This window comes from Alligator sinensis, unplaced genomic scaffold, assembly GCF_000455745.1.
Source record: "Alligator sinensis unplaced genomic scaffold, ASM45574v1 scaffold1462_1, whole genome shotgun sequence".
NCBI lineage: Eukaryota > Metazoa > Chordata > Crocodylia > Alligatoridae > Alligator > Alligator sinensis.
Window position 1 is genome coordinate 471,090 of NW_005842850.1, and position 19,202 is coordinate 490,291.

Here is a 19,202-nt window from a genome sequence, read left to right on the forward strand (position 1 = left end):
CAATGCAGGGAGCAGTGCAATCAGTGGGATAGGGAAGGGGCAGGGAGTGAAAAGCAGAACAGTGGATGGGGCTCTAAGCAGAGCAGCCAGTGGGGCATTAAGTGCAGTGCAGAGAATGGAAAGCAGAGCAACTGATGGGGCAGGGGAACAGGGCAAAGTGCAGAAAGCAGAACATCAGATTGAGGCAGGAGCATAGGGCTGGGACCAAAAAGTAGAGCAGCCGATGGGGCAGGGCGCACAAGGGAGCTGTAAAACTGAGACCATGGTGCCCACATGCTTCAGTTTCCCTGCCAGGGTGGGGGTGAAGGCATTGTCTGCTCCATCCATGGTCCCCACTGCATTCAGAAAATTCTGGCTTCCTGCATTGCCCCTTTCCCGCCACCAGGGGGTGGTGTCAGACTGGGAATACCCCAAAGCACCAGGGATTAGAGAGAAACCAGTAACACCCAAGGTTGGGTCCGCCTCCCTGGGCCAGGGGCACCTGCAGGGCATGGCTAGAAAATGCGTGACAACATGTGGCAACCGTGTGTGGTAATGTGTGTTCATGTGTGTGCCTGTGCCCCCCTGCCCCCATGTCCTGTCTTTGGGCCTTTCCCAGTCCTCCAGCACTTTCTGTCCCAAGCCAAGACAGGCAACTACCCAGGACCTTTGGGCACAGGGTAGAAAGGAGAGCAGCAGATCAAGCAGGGAGCACAAAGCAGCCAGTGGGGCAGAGGGACATGAGGCACAGAGCAGAGGAGCAGATCTGGCAGGGAGCGAAGAGCAGAGCAGACAAAAGGAAAGCGTGCAGCAGCCGATAGGGTAGGGGGCACAGAGCAGGCAAGGTGAAAGCATTGCAGCTGGTGGGGCAGGGAGCTGTGAAACAAGTTCATGGTACCTGCATGCCTCAGTTTTCTGGGGTGAACCTGTCAGCTCCCTACCGTCCAGCCAGGGTCCCTGCTGTGTGTCCAGACGATCCAAGCTCCCTATATTGCCCCATTCCCACCACCAGGGGGTGCTGCCTGGCTGGGAACACCCAGAGGCTGCAGAGATGGCAGCAGAACCAGTGATACCCAGTGTCTGGTCTGCCTCCCTGGGCTGGGGACACCTGCCAGACATGGCTAGAAACATGTCACATGGCAACCATGTGTAGTAATGTGTTCACATGTGTGCTTGTGCCCACCTGTGTGCCATCTTCGGGCCTTTCCCAGTCCTTCAGCACTTCACCTGTCTTGGCTTGGGACATGCGACTACTCGGGGCTCTGAGATCCCCCTGCTGGGGCCTTTGGGCAGGGAGCAGAAAGCAGAGCAGCCAGTGGGACAGGGGGGGCACTAGATTTGTCCAAGCTGATGGAGCTGATGCTCTTTCATTGTCAAAGCACCCAGCCCATTGCCTTCCCAGCCTCTATCCCATGTATTAGCTGGTTGCAGCTTATTTCTTCCATGACGGCTGCAGCCCAGTAGCTGCTGAGGGGGTACATAGGCCTGTCCAGGCTCAGAGACAGCCACCCCCTCATCTGGTTTCTCTCCAGTGGGGGCTGACTGACTGGGAAGCAGTTCTGCAGAAAAGGACATGAGGGTTACTGTGGACAATAAGCTGAATGAGTCAGCGGTGTACCACAGTTGCCACGAAAGCTAACAGCATCCTGGGCTACATTAGTAGGTGTGTTGCCAGCAGGTCAAGGGAAGTGATTATTCCCCTCTATTCAGCACTGGTAAGGCTGCATCTGGAGTACTGAGTTCAGTTTTGGGCCCCCCCATTACAAAAAGGATGTGGACAAATTGGAGAGAGTCCAGCAGAGGGCGACAAAAATAGTTCAGGGTCTAGGGGGCAAGATTTCTGAGGAAAGGCTGAGGGAACTGTGCTTATTTAGTCTAGTGAAGAGGAGACTGAGAGGAGACTTAATAGCAGTTTCACAGTAGCTAGGGTCAGGAGGGACCTGAACAGATCATCTAGCCTGACCCGCTGCCACAGGCAGGAATGAATGCTGGGGTCACAAGACCCCAGACAGATGATTGTCCAACCTCCTCTTGAATATGCCCAAGGTAGCCTGAGGACCCCTTCCCTGGGAAGCTGGTTCCAGATTTTGGCCACCCTAACTGTAAAATATTGCCTTCTGATATCCGACCTAAACCTATTCTCCATCAGCTTATGACCATTGTTCCTCGTCACCCAAGGTGGTGCTGGGGAGAAAAGAACTCTGCCTATTTGCTGTTGATCCCCCTTGATGAGCTTGTAGGCACTCCTTCAAGACCATTTTAGGCTGGACATAAGAAAAAACTTCTTTACTGTTCAAGCCCCCAAGGCCTGGAACAGACTCCCAAGCACCTACTCTGGACTCCTTTAAGAAGCGTTTGAACATTTATCTTGCTGGGATCCTTTGACCCCAGCTGACTTCCTGCCCTTGGGGCAGGGGACTGGACTCTATGATCTCCTGAGGTCCCTTCCAGCCCTGATGTCTATGAAATCCGTGAAATGTCAGGCTAAGCTGGTATAGTCTTTGAGTACTGTGGCATCTATTGCCACTGGATGCTCTTTGCAAAATTCAGAGAATGGTAGGACATTTATATTAACAAGGACCTTTGGAATCTCATCTGCCCACTATTGTAGTTTGTCTAAATCTAGTTGCAGCCTCTCTCTCCCTTCAATTGTGTCCACCTCGCCCCACATCTTAGTGTCATCAGCAAATTTGGACAGCGTGCTTTCCACCCCCTTGTCCAAGTCGCTGATGAAGATGTTAAACAGTGCGGGCCCGAGGACTGAGCCCTGGGATACCCCACTGCTCACATCTCGCCAGGTTGAGTACAACCCGTCCACCACTACTTTCTGCGTGCGCCCCATCAGCCAATTTTTTACCCATCCAACTGTGCAGGCATCAATGCCACAGTCGCTTAATTTATTGATGAGGATGGGGTGAAAGACAGTGTCAAAGACCGCCTTAAAGTCTAGAAGACTACGTCCACAGCCATACATCCACAGGCCATATTTTGCCTGCTCCTGAGCTAGACTGTTCTCAGTGGTGGCAGATGACAGAACAAGGAGCAACAGTTTCAAGTTGCAGCAAGGGAAGTTTAGGTAGATATTAGGAAGAATTTTCTCACTAGGAGGGTAGTAAAACACTGGAACAAGTTACCCAGAGGTGGTGGAAGGTTCTTGGGGATTTTCAAAACCGGGCTAGACAAAGCTTTGGCTAGGATGATCTAATTGGGGCTGGTCCTGCTTTGAGGAGGGGGTTGGACTAGATGTGACCTCCTGAGGTCCCTTCCAAGCCTAACTTTTTATGATTCGATGATCTCCAGAAGGGTGTAGCCCAAAGGCTAGATCTGGCCTGCCAAGGCCCAGGCATAGGGAGGGGAGGGGATGTTAGGGTTAGGGTAGGCATAGGCCAGCCATCACACCCCAGGCTAATTAGGCAACTCCAGGAAAGAGCAATGGGCACTGAGTGTGACTCAGTTTACCTGTTCCATTTGCAGAGAGATCATTGGCTCAGAGAAATGAGCCAGTGGTCACAGGACATGACTCAGTTTCCCTGCTCCTGGCTCCACTGACCGTGCTTTTTCAGACCCGTGGGCGAGAATACAGACATCTGAACCCAAATTGTATCCAACACCCCATGCCATGGCAAAGGAATGAGAGCCTCAAGCCATGAGGACAGATTAGGAGGAAACAAGTTGGGTAGTGAGGATGTCTTTGTCTTCTCTGCTGGGTGCCGCTGCTTTTGGAGCGTTGCCTGCCTAATATCCCAACACACCAGGGTCTAGCTCAGAGGAACTTGCTCCGGTAAAATAAACCCCACCAAAAGGGTGATGACACCCTGATGTCTCAGCATCACGAGGCCCTCGCCCCCACCTTTCTTTCCCCCAAGGCAACATAGGACTTGGCCCATTGCCTGTAGGAAAATTCCAGCTTGGCCTCTGGCCCAGCTGGGTGGAAGTGTGACCTCTTTAAGCACATGAAGGCAGATGATTTCTCGTGGGTGGGCTCAGATGCATGGAGGTTGGAAAGCAGCAGGCAGGGCTTACACCAGGGCTGGCAGGAGCTCAGGCTGTATCTCCTGCTCCTTGTCAGGTCTGATGGAGAGCGAGCTCCATGTGACACAGAGCAGCGATGGGATCCTCCGGCAGCACCCTAAATGATAAGGAGATGGGAGACCCCTGTGCTTCCCCTGGTTCCAGGAAGGCGGGGGCTGTGAGAGGTGAGAGGCTTGGACACGTGAGTAGCAGTGATGGTCATGGCTGTGGCTGGTGCTTCAATGCCAGGCTGCTGGGGGTCCCTCCCTTCCCCTGCTCTGTGGGAGCAGCTCCAGTGGGTATAGCTAACAGGCTCCATTTTGAGGCACAGAGCAAGCACTGTGGGCTGAATCCAGTCATTAGTGTGGGAGGCAGGAGCGCTTGCTCATCACTCGGCGAGTTCCGGAGCCAGGACCCTTTTCCCCAGCTGTCCCCCAGCGACCACTGTAGATCTGGGAGCTGAAGCCAGCACTAGTGGTCTGCTGTTTCACAGATGGGCACACTGAGGGCTGAGGCTCTTGCCTGCAGTTGCCCAGCTGGGAAGGGACCCTGGGGGTCCTGGCTCCTAAGCAGTGCCCACAACATGGCCCCTTCTCTTCACAGCCCGCCCATGTGGCAGATCCCCAGGACAGCGGAAGAACAGGGCAAGCTGGAAGGAAGTATGGTAAGCATGTCTCTCTTCCTAGCATGCCAGCAGCTATTTGGGGGGGGGGTGTCAGGGCCCCTCAGCCCCCCTGGGCCCAGCCATCCTGGCCCCTGGGTACAGCCATGTCACATGGTGTGGGCCAAAGCAGACCCCATTGACCCTCAGAGCCCCCCCGCACAGCTCCTAGCCCAGATTCATTTCATGCCTAAATCAAGTTTTGAAGAGGCACCACAGCATCTGGGGGTACCACCACGGTCTCTGTGCCCACCATGAAGCTTCTCCAGCCCCCAGCAGCATCCTTCGGGGAAGCAGGGGGTCTCACCCCCATCTCTCTCTGTCTCTCCGGAGCCTATCACCTCAGGCTTTCAGCTCCCCTAGGCAGCTTGGGTGCCAAACACCCAGCCAGCCTTGCTGTGGTGTCTGCCTACAGACCCAGGTACCTGCCCTGTCCCCCCCAGCTAGGGTCACAGCTCCCCACAGCAGTCATCTGCCTGGTAGTGCCAGAGCTTCACGGTCTGTCCCTCCTTTCAGAGCCTCTCACAGAGATGGATGAGTACTGGGACCTGTCATGGCCCCTCTGCTTCCACCCCGCCACCAAGGGCTCACAGATCTGGCTGCTGCACCGTGCTTCACGGCGAGTTGGGCCAGCACCTTCTGAGATGGCATTGTCTTCAGTGCGGCTGGGCAAGGAGGTAGTGCTGCTCATGGAGCCCTGCTGGGACGGGGGCTTCATGTGGGCTTCACTGCCCTTGACCCCTCTCAGATGGTCTCCCAGGACCTGCCCCGCTTCACATGCCCATCCGTGGTGCAGCAGGGGCAGACGTGGGCTTCTCTCCAGGGGCCAGGTCTTCTTCAGCATCAATGATATGGGGAGGGACTCACTGCTGCTGGAAGGTATCCCAGTACGGTCCCTGCTCTGGGCCATCGTCGGTATCTACAGGCAGATTGCAGCTGTCCAGTCAGATGCGCTTAGAGGTCCCCTCAACAGAATCCAGTGAGGCTGGGCACGGCTGACCCACAATATCCTGAGCTTGGTGGGTGGGTACTGCTGTGACTGGATGGCTGGATCTTTTTGTGACCAGATGGCTGGAAGTATGGATCAATGGCTGCGTCCATCCTCTTGGAGATGGGTGGATGGAGGGAGGGAGAGAGGGATGGATGGATGGATCTGTGGGTGGGTGAATGACCAGATGCCCGTGTGACTGGAGGGCTGGCTTTTCTTGTGATTGGGTGGCTAGAAGCACGTTTCACAGGCTGGGCCAGTCTGTTGGGGATACGTGGACATGCATTGTGAAGGGAGACTTGGAGGGGGGGGGGAGGGGGGGTGTGGGCCAGACTTGGAGGGATGTGCTGTATGGGAAGGCTGGCTGGGTAGGTGGCCAGCTAGCTGTTCCATGTACCTGGCAACCCTTTAGCTCAGGGCAGGCAAAATACAGCCCATGGGCTGGATTCGGCCCACCAGGCCGTTCTATCTGACCCACAGGGCCCCTAAAAATTTAGTAAATTAATATTTATTTGTTTGTGGCTGCCTGTCAAAGATGACAAGAGTCAGCAAAAGTAGGACCCATGGGGAACCGGCAGGACCGAGCCGCCCTGCCCTGCCCAACACCCAGCCATTTTCCTGCCCCCACCCTCCTCCAGCACCACATGGCTCCCTGCTTCCCCTTCTCTCAGAGGCAGATTAAGGTATGCTGGGGCCCTAGACAAGCACAGAATTGGAGGCCCCCTCCCCCCATGCAGCCTGGGCTGCAGGAGGGGAAGAGGGGCCCCTTCCTAGTGCTGGTGAGGGAGGCTGGGTGAACCTCTTCTCCCTGATCCCCGCCCCTGCTACAGCCAAATGTGTGCACACACAGGCACAGAATCCGCCACTGGCCTCCTCACGTCTGGGAGTGGGGCCCCGCATAGACTGATTTGCCTCCTGCTTGGGTCATCTCTGAATCTAGCCCCCAAGGCTCTGCCAGTGCTGCTGCCTGCAAAGGCACAGTGCTGCGCTCCTGGCCCTGCTGCACCGCTCCCACTCGCCCCAGCCCGCCAGGTGGGGTACGGCTCTCCCAGCCCAGCTTGGCCCCCTTCCCCTCCCCCTCAGATGCGGCACAGCTCAGGTTGCTCCCCTCCCCCAGGCACAGTGCGGCTCTCCCGGCCGACCCCAGCCCCGTTGGTGGAGGGGCCCCACTTACAGCTCCTAGGGAAGCAAATGTGAAAGCCGCAGTTTTAAACCTAGCGCCAAAAATGAGCTCTGAGTTTAAAACTGACTTTCACTTCCATGATGATGAGGATCCCAAGGCTCCCCAAATTGGTAGGGGCCCCTGGGCTTGTGCCCAGCTGGCCCCTGCTCCCCTCCGTGCCCACTGCCTCCCCCTCCCTGCTGGCTGTTTTGGGGGGCACCACCAGTGTGATCCTCTCCTTTGGCTTCAAGCAGAGAGGTGGGGGAGCAAGCCCTGCTGCTTGGGTGGCTGGTGCTTGTTCCCTGTCCCCAAACTTCCCCAGCAGCAGCGCATACTTGGGCCTGTGTAGCCCAGCTGCCCAACCAATTGCCTCCCACTCTCGGTGGCACACGCGCAGTTGGGCTGGAGTGTTACGGACAGGCAGACTAACTAAACCCTTTATTATATTAGATTTAATAGAAATATTCTGAATGTATGCAGGTTATAAATATGTAAATACCACACGTATAAATATTATGAAAAATAACTTTAAACATTATATGAACATTTTGAATGTATCGATAAATATACAAATATTATGTGTATAAGCATTATGAAAGGCTAACTCTTTAACTAGTGTAATGTATGAGTATTCAAACAGTATAGATATGATACATTTGTACGTATTCTGTATTTAAACACTATGAAAGGTTAGCTCTTTGGATATTCCATGGAAACCGAATCCCTGAGCAGCCCTCTCTAGCCTATGGTGCATCTGGTGGGGGGCAGGTACAGGAGTGTAAATAGCTGGATGCTGGCAGGGCTGGGATTTAAAGGGGAGCAGAGGGGGAGGTGTGTCTCATGGAGTAGCAGTGGCCTCATCTGTGAATCCAAAAAGTTTTCCCTAGAAAAGCAGCTTTCTCTCCCTCTTGCTTGTGCCACAAAGCCCTGGTGGTAATGAGAGGAGGAAGTGTCTGCAGGGCTGTGAAGTAGAAAAGAGGCATGCCCAGGAGAGGCTGACTGATAGGACCCTGCCGTGCATTCAAATTAAACGTGGGTAGAAACCAGCTCTAGAGTCGTTACACATTTCCAAGTGCTAACTTTGCAGCTCTTTTCATAGCTGGAGAGTCATTTCTTATGTCACAATGACTTTGCGTACGTTTATTGCACGATTCACCAGTCACTGGTGCAATAATTGCATTGCACTTGCAGCCAGTCTTACTTTGCATGTGTGGCCAAGCTAAATTTATTGTGCACTTTGCCAGTTCATTGTATAATACATGTAGCACAGGCCATGGCACCATTACAGAAGAAAGGATTATTTGAATAGTGGAACCACTGAAAATGGGAGTGGGCTGTTAATACCTGACGGTGAGAAGGGGTGGAGATTACAAGGAAAAAGAAAGTGGATAATGAGCCAGGCTGACTGCCTGAACAGAAAGGCCGCTGATTCCCCCAGGCACTTGGCTTTAAAGTCTGGGTGGAGCAGGAATCAAAGGGGGACAATGACACCACTGAACACCTCCCCTGCAACCCACTCTTAGGGGTAAGAGTGTTGCAGCTGTGGCAACCCACAATTGCCCCCAAACCCAAATCTAAGCTGCGGCTTTGTCCCCTGGATAAAGGAGCAGTCAGACCTGGGCTGAGAACCAAAGCTAGAAAGGACAAGTGGAAAGTGGGGCTTTCGCTCATTCATTCAACAGATCAAGTCTCAGGCTTATATTGGGAGCCAAGCAACCTCTACACAGCACTTGACAAGCTGCAGCCTTCACTCTGGTCTTCACTGGGGGTGGGGTGCAAAAGGATACATGTGTACAAGTCCAAAGAAAAAGAGTAGCATTCAGTGGGAATCAGATCAGCCTCACTTGTCCAGCCGCCTCTGCTGCCCAGGCCATAGACTCCTAGATGCTAGGGTCAGAAGGGACATTGACAGATCGAGTCTGACCCCTTGCCAAAGCAGAAAAGAGTCCTGGGGTCAGATGACCCCAGCCAGATGCCAATCTAGCCATCTTTTAAAGACCCCCAAGGTAGGGGGGAGCACCACCTCCCTTGGAAGCCCAATCCAAATTTTGGCCACCCTCACCGTGAAGAAGTGTTTCCTGATATCTAGCCTAAATCTGTTTTCTGTCAGTGTGTGACCACTGTTCCTAGGTGCCCTGGTGAATAGAGCATCTCCAATCCCTTGCTGCATCCCCTAATGAATTTGTAGGTGGCTACAAGATCCCCTCTCAGCCTTCTCTTGCAGAGGCTGAAGAGGTCCAGGTCCGTCAGTCTTTCGTCATAGGGCTTGTCCTGTAAACCCCTAATCGTATGAGTGGCCCTCCTCTGGACCCTCTCAAGTCTATCAACAGCAGTACTCCAACTGTGGTCCGACCAACGCGGCATAGAGGGGAAGTATCACCTCCTTGGATCTATTTGTCATGCATCTGCTGCTGCATGATAAAATGTGGTCAGCTTTGCTGATGACTTTGTCACACTGACGACTCATGTTCATCTTGGAGTCCACTATGACTCCGAGATCCCTGTCCACGTCTGTGCTGCTGAAAGGGTCACTTCCCAGTCAGTAGGTGTGCTGGATATTTTTGTGCCCTAGGTGTAGCACTCTGCACTTGTCCTTCTTGTACTGCCCACTTTTCTAACCTGTCCAGGTCTGCCTGCAATCATTCCCTACCCTCTGGAGCGTGCACTTCACCCCACAATTTAGTATCATCTGCAAACTTGGACAGAGTACACTTCACACTCTCATCCAAGTCACTGATGAAGATATTGAAGAGTACAGATCCAAGGAACAAACCCTGCAGGACGCCACTACCCACAGCCTTCCAAGTCAATACTGACCCATCTACTACCACTCTGGGTGTGACCGCTAAGCCAGTTTGCCACCCACCAGACCGTGTAAACATCTATGTCACAGCCTCTTAATTTATTTATGAGAATGGGATGAGATACCATATCAAAGGCCTTGCTAAAATCCAAGAAAATTAAATCCACCTCTACTCCTGTCTCTAAGTATTTTGTGACCCTGTCATAAAACAAAACCAGATTGGTCAGGCATGATCTACCTGCTATGAATCCATGCTGGTTTCCCTGCTGCATTATTTTTTCCTTTGGACTCACACAAATATGATTCTTCATAATCTTTTCAAAGACCTTTCCAAGGATGGAGGTGAGACTGACTAGCCAATAATTACTCAGATCCTCCTTCCTGCCCTTCTTGAAAATACAGACCACATTGGCCCTTTTCCAATCCTCCGGGACCTGACCTGAGCTCCACGAGAGCTCAAACAGCCGTGCCAGCAGTTCTACTATGACACCGGCCAATTCCTTCAGTACTCAGATGAAGCTCATCCGGGCCTGCTGACTTAAACACATCCAGTCCATCCAAGTGACTGCACCAAGTCAGCATCGACAGTTTGTCGGCTGGGGTCCCTCTGATGCCCATTTAAGAACCCATTAGGAGACTTATCTTGAGCCCTGTTCAGGAACACCAAGGCAAAAAAAACTCATTGAGTAGCTCAGCTTTGTCACGCATTGCTCCTTCTTGTTCAGTAGGGGTCCTATGCTGCCCCGCACCTTCCTTTTACTCCCAGTTTGATTTCTGCTGCTTTGAGAAACTCCGAGTCATCTGAGGAAATCCATTTCACTGTGGAAGGCCTTTAAAATAAAAGCCTTGATCATTTCCATTTTGAAGCCCTGTTATGTGGAGAGTTGGCTCTCTTTCCAAGGGATGGCTTGATTTTTGCCATGAATGCGGCTCAGCCAGCATTAGAAGCTTTGCACATGAGCAACAAATCCAAGGCAAGAAGCGAACACAGTGACACCTTGAAATAAAGCAGCAGCAATGGGATTTCTGGTGAGAGGTTTGGCCTCCGGAGCTGTATCAGGCTTCCCTGCAGTGGGGCAAAAAGTCAATAGGGTTAAGAGAACCACAAGGGGCTGGGGGAGGGCGGTATTTTGAAAGGTAAGGGTGTCTCTGAACAGCCTTGCAGGATTAGCACATCCTGAAATGCTATCAGGTGCTTCAGGTGTCCTTGCAGGTACAGACCCTCCCGCCTGCATCCCTGCAGCCCCTGGGCATTGCCAGCCTGAGAGCTCCCCCTGGCAATGGAAAGGTGAAATACAAGGAACTTGCATGTGCTAGAGATTCAGGACCCAGGAGGTTAAAGGTGTTGGGGCACCTGTCTAGGGGCATTAGGCACATGGGTTTATAAGGACCAGGGTCTCTCAGGGTTGGTTTTCCATACCACCCTTCCCCAGAAAATAATAAGAATGTAATTTAAGGTTCTAATAATCAGGGAAGGGGGGGTTGTCTTATATTCAGGGGTGTCTTGGCTTCAGGTAAATACAGTAGGTAGTTCCCTGGGTGTTTCTTACCTCCTGGCTCCGCCCCTAAATAAATTATTTCCCATCAAGTGAAATCTGCTGGTTATCTGAGCTGAGCCACCGGCTCTTCTGACTGGCCTCTGGGCCATCTTGGCAGAGACCTCTCTGCTGTATACTTGCAATTATTTTGGCTTACCTGTATCAGCTTGACCCAGTACCATCATCAAGGTTTCCAGTAATTAAAGACTCCCGTGTGAACACAGCTGGAAGAAGTAGGGACTTGGAAGGACCCTGCACTAAATGGTCCAGCTTGTATATCTGCCAATGCTAAGCCTGTCAGTTGTGTCAGTTAGGCTTTGAGCTGAGAAGGATCTGACCGATCACACACACATGCCTGGGCCCTGAAAAGCTGATGGCACCTGTCCCACAAGTCCCAGATCCATAAGAAGCAACAGGGTTTGGAGAAACAGCTGCCCCCTGGAAAGCCCAGGCAGGAACAACCCCTCATACTTGTGCCATAGTTGCATATTAATGAGATGCATAAGCATATACATTTATTAGGCAGCATATTTATAGAATTTATAGCACACACTGATTACACCATTGTGACACATTTACAAGCTGTCGCATATTTACATATTTAAAACATTTCCTCTTTACATCCTCTTCACATATTCACCCTCTCCAAAAAAAAAAACAACACAGGCACCTTCTGCTGGAAGGGGAGAATGAAGAGGGGAAAAGACTTGCCCTTTTATAGAAACTGCCCAGGAGGTTTATTAACCTCATTAATCATGCTAGCATGATTATCATCCCTCCCTACTAGGGAAAAGGATGCACATTGTATATGAAACAATACAGTAGTTACAGTTATGTTATCATAATACTGTAATACCATACCATACTCATGCCCTTTACATATCTATCACACTTAAGAGCACCCTAATATATCTACAGATGCATAAATACATGTACATTTGCATAAATTGATGCTTCTTTGCATACTGGACATCTCCACATGCCTATCAGCCCTCAGTCCATGGCTGGTTCTGTACCAGGGAGCATTGCTCCCTCTCAGCTGGGCACAGACACTGGGGCCATCTCAGACCCAGCCTTTGGGTTCATCAGAGCTGATATGATGTCACTGCATCCCCATCAGCACCAAGCATGGCCTCTTCAGGGGTCTCCCAGGCACTCTCAAAACCCTCAGAGGATTGGGGCCTGCAGGTCTGTCCTCCACAGGCTAACCCTCACCACATCCTTGATGTCTCGCCGGCAGATGGGACACCGGTTGTCAGTGGCTAGCATTCTCCGGACGCAGCAGTGGCAGCAGTCAGTATGGCCACAGGGATACAGCAGAGTGTTGGCCACATGTGCGTAGCAGATGGTGCACTTCTCCATGCTGGGCCTGGGCAGGTGGCAGCGATCCCTGTGTGCTGGCTCTGCAGGGAACAGGAGCCATCAGCACAGCCCAGGGCAGGCTTGTGTTGCCCCAGGATTCCCCCCACCCCCTCCCCATGCTAGTGACTCAGGGAATGTGCCCTTCCAGCCTGGCAGGGTGAAGGCTGGCTGTGCTCAGTCAGGCCCAGCCTGCAAGCCCCTGCTTCTGTTCTGCTAGCCTGGGTCTTTGTGACGCCTCAGAAAGTTGGGGGCTGAGGGGTGGTTTCTTCCCCAGGCCCCATGTCATAAGAGCAGAGGAGCTAGAGGGTCCACGAGTGCATGGAACAGCCACCCAGCCTTCCCATAGAGCACATCCCTCCAACCCTCCCTTCAGCCTTCCCCACACAGGTCCTCTTATCTGACAGGGCTGATGCCAGCCATACTGGACATAAGTGGAAGTGAGTTTGAGCATCACTGCTTTGGAGGCCTGTGTGTGCCAGGAGACCCCCATGCAGCATACCCCCACCCCCCAGAGACGACAGCTTCCGGGGCTGGAAGGCATCAGCCAATGTAGGCCATGTAGACACCCTACCTAGCACCCAGAACTGTGTCAAGGTCCTGGCAGCCATCTCTGGGGAAACCACCCTCCCTGTGCCACTGTGGGGTCTTACACATGACCTGTAACATGCTTCCCCCTTCACCAAGGCTGTAAAGAGGCCAAGTGTTGGCTCCTGACACTCACCATCCAGGAAGAAGGAACAGGGCAGCTCAGGGGGGAGCTCCTGGAGGTCTCCATACTGATCTAGAAAAGGGGAAACCCCAGCTGAGGATGTTGCTGAGAGTCAGTCTGCAGAGTCTTCCTCTGCTGGGACATCATCTAGCCGGACCCCCAAGGTGGGCACGCATTGCCCCCAGCACCACTCTTCAGGGAGTCAGACCCTATAGGCAAAGCCTGGACCACCCAGATGAAGCCCCTGCTCCCAGCCCAAGTCTCAAGGCTATGTCAGAGGAGAACCAACTTCCTGAGATATGTCCTGCCCCTAACACAAGCCCAGACTCACCCAGCAGCTGGACAGCCTTGGTCTGGCCATAAACATCGATGACAGCCCAGAGCGGGCCCTGAACTGGCACGCCTTTGAGGAGTAACCTGTGGTGCTCGTTGTTGATGCCAAAGAAGACTCGGCCCCTGTGGTCCAGCCAGAAGCGGACAATGGTGCCTTGCTCCTCACAGGCATTTGGCAGAAGGGATGCCCATGTCCGCCCCTGCAGCACCAGAGATGGGCAGGCAAAGCGGGGCAGGTGCTTAGGGATCATTTGCGAGGGGTCCAGGCTAGTGAAGCCAACCCGGAGCCCCCCGTCCCAGCGGGGCTGCGTGCGCAGCACCCGCAGCACCACCTTCTCGCCCAGCTGCACAGGCCGGTTGCTGAAGACGATGCCATCACAGAAGGTGTCAGCCCTGCTCGCTGTGCGGTGTGCTGCATCCAGCTGGATCTGGAAGCCCTTGGTGGTAGGGTGGAAGCAGAGGGGCTGTGATGCCTCCCTGAGCTTGTCCAGGCCTGTGGGAGATGCCATAAGCAGGAGTGAGACCCTGGCCTTGGCTGGAGGGGATCTGATCCCTTCACACCCTGTGTTGGTCAGGGGACTCTGGCTGCCTGGACCCAACACAGGACAGCAGCTGGACTCCTCCATCAAGGGCAGGAGGGAGAGGGCAGCATTTCCAGCCTCCTGGCTTCTTAACCTGCCAGGAGCAGACCGGAGGGGGGAAGCCCCAGAGGGAGATTCTGCCCTGGCCCCCTTCCCCAGAGACAGGAAGCTGGTATGCCTGCAGAGGGCATAGCCTGAACAGCCCCTTGGTTTGTGCAACTCCAGCAGGAAGTTTCCTCAGGCTCAGACTGAAAACGAAAGAGCCCAGGAGGGGTGTGAACGGGTATGAGCAGGAGCGCAGCTGCCTGCCCTCCCTTGAAAGACCAAACAGAGGCTGAGGCTCATGGCTGGATGCTGCCGGCTTGGTGCCTCTAGAGGCTGGGAAAACCCCACTCCTGGCTAGGGATGGAGCCTTATCCTGCTCCAGCTGTCATCTTCCCACACAGAGCCAAAAGCCAGAGGTGATGGGCTCTGGCAAGACTGTGAAAGCAAGGGAGTGAGACCCCAACTTCCCTGATCTTCCCTGGATGCTGCTGGGGGCCAGAGAAGCCCTGGGGCTGTAGTGAGCCCCAGCCCAGCAGCCTCATTCCCTGAGCCTTTCCACAGGGGGGCCCCATCAACTGCCCAGCCTTGCCCTGGCAGCCAAGGAGCCTCCCAGCCCCTGGAGGCTGGGAGCCTGAGCTGCCCCGATCAGCCCAGGGCTGATCAGGCTCTTGGCTCTAGCTTCGGCTCCAGCCCCAAACTATGCGTGACCAGAGATGTGATAGAGGCCCACAGAGGAGCCAGGACTCTCCCCAGTGCCAACAAGGGCAGAAAGGGCAGTGCTGGGGCCGGGGACCCCATTTGGGGCACCAGCATGAGCTCACCATGCTGCAGCAAGCATGTGCAGGTGGCACCAAGTCCAACATGCTGTGACCCTGGCACCAGAGAGCTCCCCGTCTCCTTACCATTCAGAGAGCTTTTGCAGGATCCCATCACAGCTGTTTTCACTTTCTCCACACCTGGTGAGGAACAGAGCTGGCACCTGTGTTGTGCTGGCCCCACGTGAGCCCTGTTGCTTCTTATAGCAGCCCCTGTGTGGGCGTGAGCCTTTGCTCCCTCCTCCAGCACGCAGGCAGTGATGCCTCCTGGGCTGCAGACTGGGGATTTCCAATACTCTGCCACAGCCTCCCCCGTCAAGCTCAAACCCCTCCAAGGGGGCTGGAACTTCCACATAAGGGCTCCAGGTATAAGTGATGGGGCCAGGAAGCCTCTTAGGTGGCAACTGTGGTGGGTTCAGAGCAAGCAGCATAGCCAGCAGAAAGTGGGATACCACCTGGGCTTGCTGCCCCCCCCCCCAAGGTCTCCCAGTGAAAGTGAAAGCAGATGGAAAGCACAGATTAACTATTAAGGGCTGTTTTTATGCCAGTGAGTGCAGCCATATCTCATGCACTACATCTCGTGTATCATCTTTGTCCTTTTTAAAGCCTTTCTCAGAGGCACTGGGTGTTTGGCTGCAGCCCAGGCTGGGGATGGGGCCTGGGGTGTACAAATGCTCCTGCTAGGACCAAAGCTGGAGGGTCTTGGCTTGAGGGTCTTACCCCTCCACTCAGGCTCAAACAGATACTGCATTAGGGCCAGGAAGGAATTTGACCCCCTGGTCAGATTGGTATGGGCTGCAGGGCTTTTGCCTTCCTCTGCAGCAGGGGCACAGCCTCTATCTGGGATCAGGGCTGATCAGGGGGTTGGACTCCATGTGACCTCCACAGGTCCCTTCTAGCCCCATGGCTCTATGATAACCACCCACCCCAGTCCAACCCCACCAAAGAGCCCCATTGCCTGTTTTCCTTCAGTTTCCCATGAGCATCCTAAGTGCCACCCTCCCCCTCCTCCACAGTCCTCTGGGATCCAGGTGCTATTTCCAGAGGTGTAGGAAGGGAGCCGGGGGATGAAGGCAGTTCTATAGCAGCAGCATTTAAGTCCTGAGCAGGAGGAAGGAAAGAGAACCCCCACCTCTACTGAAATTCAGACCAAAAAAACCCCATTGAGACAAGGTCCCACTATGAACAGGACATGCCAGGGCTGGTATAGGTGTTCCCAAGGAGGCCAGCTCTTTGCAGAAGACATGAGATAAGTACCAGAGCAATGTTGTTGTATGCCTGTCCCCGCCATGGCAGCTGGCAGGATCAAAGCTAATCACTTGTTTCCCGAGATCTTATCAAGGAGCTTGTGGTAAGAGGGAAGCTGCCCCCTCACCTCTAGCATCTGATGAAGTCAGTTGTTGCCTTCTTGGCCCCTGATCCAGTTAGCTCAGCAAGTTGCCAAATGTAGGGATATAGCACACAGCGCTCTCAGCCAGTTAGTCCAAGGTGGCTCTCAACCTTGTTAGGCTCCAGGCTACCTCCCCTTACAGAAGGTCAGCTCCTTGTTTTTACTCATTTCTGGACTAAGGAGAAATAATTGGGTAATTCTTCAATGGAAAAGATGTTTACAAAAAGCCTGGCTACTACAAGCAGCCTCCATCAGTGTTTTATTGCACTGGTATCACTCACACGAGATAGTAGGGTTTGAAGGTCTAGGTTTGCCCAGGTTAAATCAGAAGAGGTGGCTGATAGTTAATCCATTCCAATTGCCTCACTGGGCAAGGATGCAGGAGATAAGGAGTTTAAGAAAACAAACTGGGGCTCTGCAGCATTTGCATGCATAGAATATTTAAAGTGCAGCCAGGTTGGCTGGGTGCTTGCGGGGGTCACATCCAGCCCTGCCCCTTTTTCTAGCCAGGATCAAGCCCTTCCAAACCCTCCCAGACACATCTTTGTCCGAATTGTTCCTAGCACCACACACCAGCCACAAGCATAGCAGCCAGGTCGAGACACTTGAGAGCCCCTGGCCCTGCACCAAGTGACATTGGGGGATGAGGCCTGGCAGTGCCCTGCTGCTGCCAAGGGGTTAAATGCACTGGAGACCCCAGGCAGAGGCTGTGCCCCTGCTGCAGAGGAAGGCAAAAAGCCCCCAGTCTGTGTCCATCTGGCTCTGTATTGCATCAAGTTGTAGGAGACCCAAAGTCCTGAGCCAATCTCCAAACACCAGGAGACAGTTTAACCTCTTCAGGTACCCTAACTCCCTCCTGGTTCTAGGCCCTTCAGGGTGCTGCACGGGGTCCAAGTGACCACTGGGATTCTCACAGCAATCTAGGTGTCTGGGAGCTGTGGCCTGGGAAAGAAACTACCAGCTGCTGCCCAAGCCTCAAACCGTGAGAGCTGTTGGGCTGGAGCAAGCACAAACTCACTGGTCCTAAAGTCCCCAATAACCAGCATGCATCGTTCTATTCTGGTTAGGGCTGTAGATAATGTTAAAGTCTCAGGCTAAGGAGACGTATAGTGCTGAAAGTGCACAGGCCTGGAGAAGCTGAGGGCACCCAGCCCTGAAGCCCCAGACCCAATTACCTCCAGAAATGTAATACATCTCATCCAATGCACCAGATGCCCTGATGGAAAATACGTAGGAGAGACCAAACAACAACTGCACACCAGAATGAATGCACACCGGAAATCTATCAAAGACAGGAATACCCAATTACCTGTGGGGGCATTTCTCACAAGAAAACCACTCTCTCTCCAATCTCTCAGTCCTGATCCTCAAAGGAAACTTATAAACCACTTCCCAGAGATGAGCCTACAAACTCCACTTCATCAACCTCCTGAATACTAAAAATCATGGACTAAATATAGACATTGGATTTATGACACATTATACCTGCCTGACATCTGACTCCCCAGGCATCTCTCCACTTTCATCCCCCTTCTCTCTCTCTTCCCCCCCCACACCTGTCTCTCACCCATTGACTCCTCAATCTACATTTTCACTGACTACCTGTCTTGTCTGCACACCAGCCCAGCCGCTGGCTGCTTTACTTTTCATTCCATCCAGAAAGACCACACACCAACTGCTGAAACTTCCTTAGCCTGACGAAGGGTTTTTGAACCCGAAAGCTTGCTTAATAACTATTCTCCAACCATTTGGGTTGGTCTAATAAAAGATATCAGACTCATCCAAGGAACCTTGTCTGCCTATGTTCTTAGATCAACACAGCTACAACCTACACCCCAGATCCAATTACTGCACCCAGGCACAGGGCAGGGAAGAAGCCCCAGCACAACTGCCATCAGGCAACACAAGGTATCTTGATGCCAGGATTGGGATCAAGGCAGAGGGTAGTTAGAAGGGAGCAGGTAGAGTGAGGGAAGCCCAGAGCAGATGAATTATGCATTCTCCCATGCACAGAGAGCCCGACTTGCCTACAATTTTAGGTGTGGACAGGCACAAAACTCTGCACCTGAGACGGAATAATTGCATGTACCAACAGATTGGGGAACTAGTCAGGCTGCAGAGAAGGACCTGAGGGTTATGGTGAACCATGAGCCAAATATGAGCCAACCCAGCAAAATGGGCTACATTAACAGCTGGGTCACTTGCAAGTCAAGGGCAGCAATTCTTCTACTTGACTCAGGACTGGCAAGGCCTCAACTGGACTCCTGAGTTGAGGTCTGGGCCCCGCACTTTATGGGCATGGACAGACAGCAAAGAATCTGGCAGAGAGCAACAAATGATAGGCAGCTGGGAAGCAGGACTGATGAGGACAGGCTGGAAGAGCTAGGGCCACTGATTCTGGGGAAGAAAAGACTGAGGGGCAGGCGGGAGAAATGTAATCCCAGCCTTCAAATATCTGGAGGGTAATTATAAAGGCAGAGTTGGGCTTATTTTTGTGGCTACAGAGAACCAATCTAGGAGCAAGGGCCTCAAGCTGCAGCAGGGGAAGTTGAGGCTAGAGCTGAGGAGGAGCTTCCTGAGTGGGGTCCAGCATTGGAAGAGGCTGCCTAAAGAGGTGGGCAGTCTCCATTCCTGGAAGTTTTCAAGAGCAGATTGGACAGTGTGGTTTAGTCAGGACAGATCAGGTAACTGCCAATAACCCTGCCAGCCTGACTCCTACAGTCAAATGCTTTCAAGATCAGTAAATGAGTCACTCTGGGTTCTCAGAAGGAAATTAAAGCAATAATCTTCAATAGCACTTGTTGTGATTCCCATAACCTGTAATA

The 19,202-nt window shown here is 53.0% G+C and overlaps 2 protein-coding genes across 5 annotated transcripts in view; one reads left to right on the top strand and one right to left on the bottom strand.

Moving 5' to 3' along the window:
- The window catches only part of LOC102371085, a 28,140-nt gene that overhangs the window by 2,187 nt on the left and 6,751 nt on the right, over positions 1 to 19,202 (top strand). The gene's annotated exons all lie outside the window — the stretch shown is intronic.
- NEURL3 (neuralized E3 ubiquitin protein ligase 3) lies at positions 10,221 to 17,657 on the bottom strand. 4 transcript variants are annotated; one of them, XM_025191673.1, is made up of 4 exons: positions 14,994 to 17,657; positions 13,545 to 14,039; positions 13,226 to 13,285; positions 10,221 to 12,545 (listed from the first exon to the last, which is right to left on the bottom strand). In XM_025191673.1, the coding sequence occupies exons 1-4, from the start codon at positions 15,340 to 15,342 to the stop codon at positions 12,310 to 12,312; spliced, it is 1,140 nt and encodes a 379-aa protein (XP_025047458.1). In that variant the 5' UTR covers positions 15,343 to 17,657; the 3' UTR covers positions 10,221 to 12,309. The 4 variants fall into 4 exon arrangements, with proteins under 4 accessions (XP_025047458.1, XP_025047459.1, XP_025047457.1 ...); XM_025191674.1 differs by lacking the exon at positions 14,994 to 17,657 and having other exon boundaries at positions 13,545 to 14,926; XM_025191672.1 differs by having other exon boundaries at positions 12,510 to 13,285; positions 15,075 to 17,657.

Excerpts from the sequence above, each read along its gene's own strand:
- NEURL3 (XM_025191671.1), bottom strand. The coding sequence starts at position 15,342 with ATGTGGAAGTTCCAGCCCCCTTGGAGGGGTTTGAGCTTGACGGGGGAG. Across the intron at positions 14,040-14,993 it reads CACATGCTTGCTGCAGCATG|GCCTGGACAAGCTCAGGGAG; the intron begins GTGAGCTCATGC and ends CATCTCCCACAG. Across the intron at positions 13,286-13,544 it reads CAAGGCTGTCCAGCTGCTGG|ATCAGTATGGAGACCTCCAG; the intron begins GTGAGTCTGGGC and ends CCCCTTTTCTAG.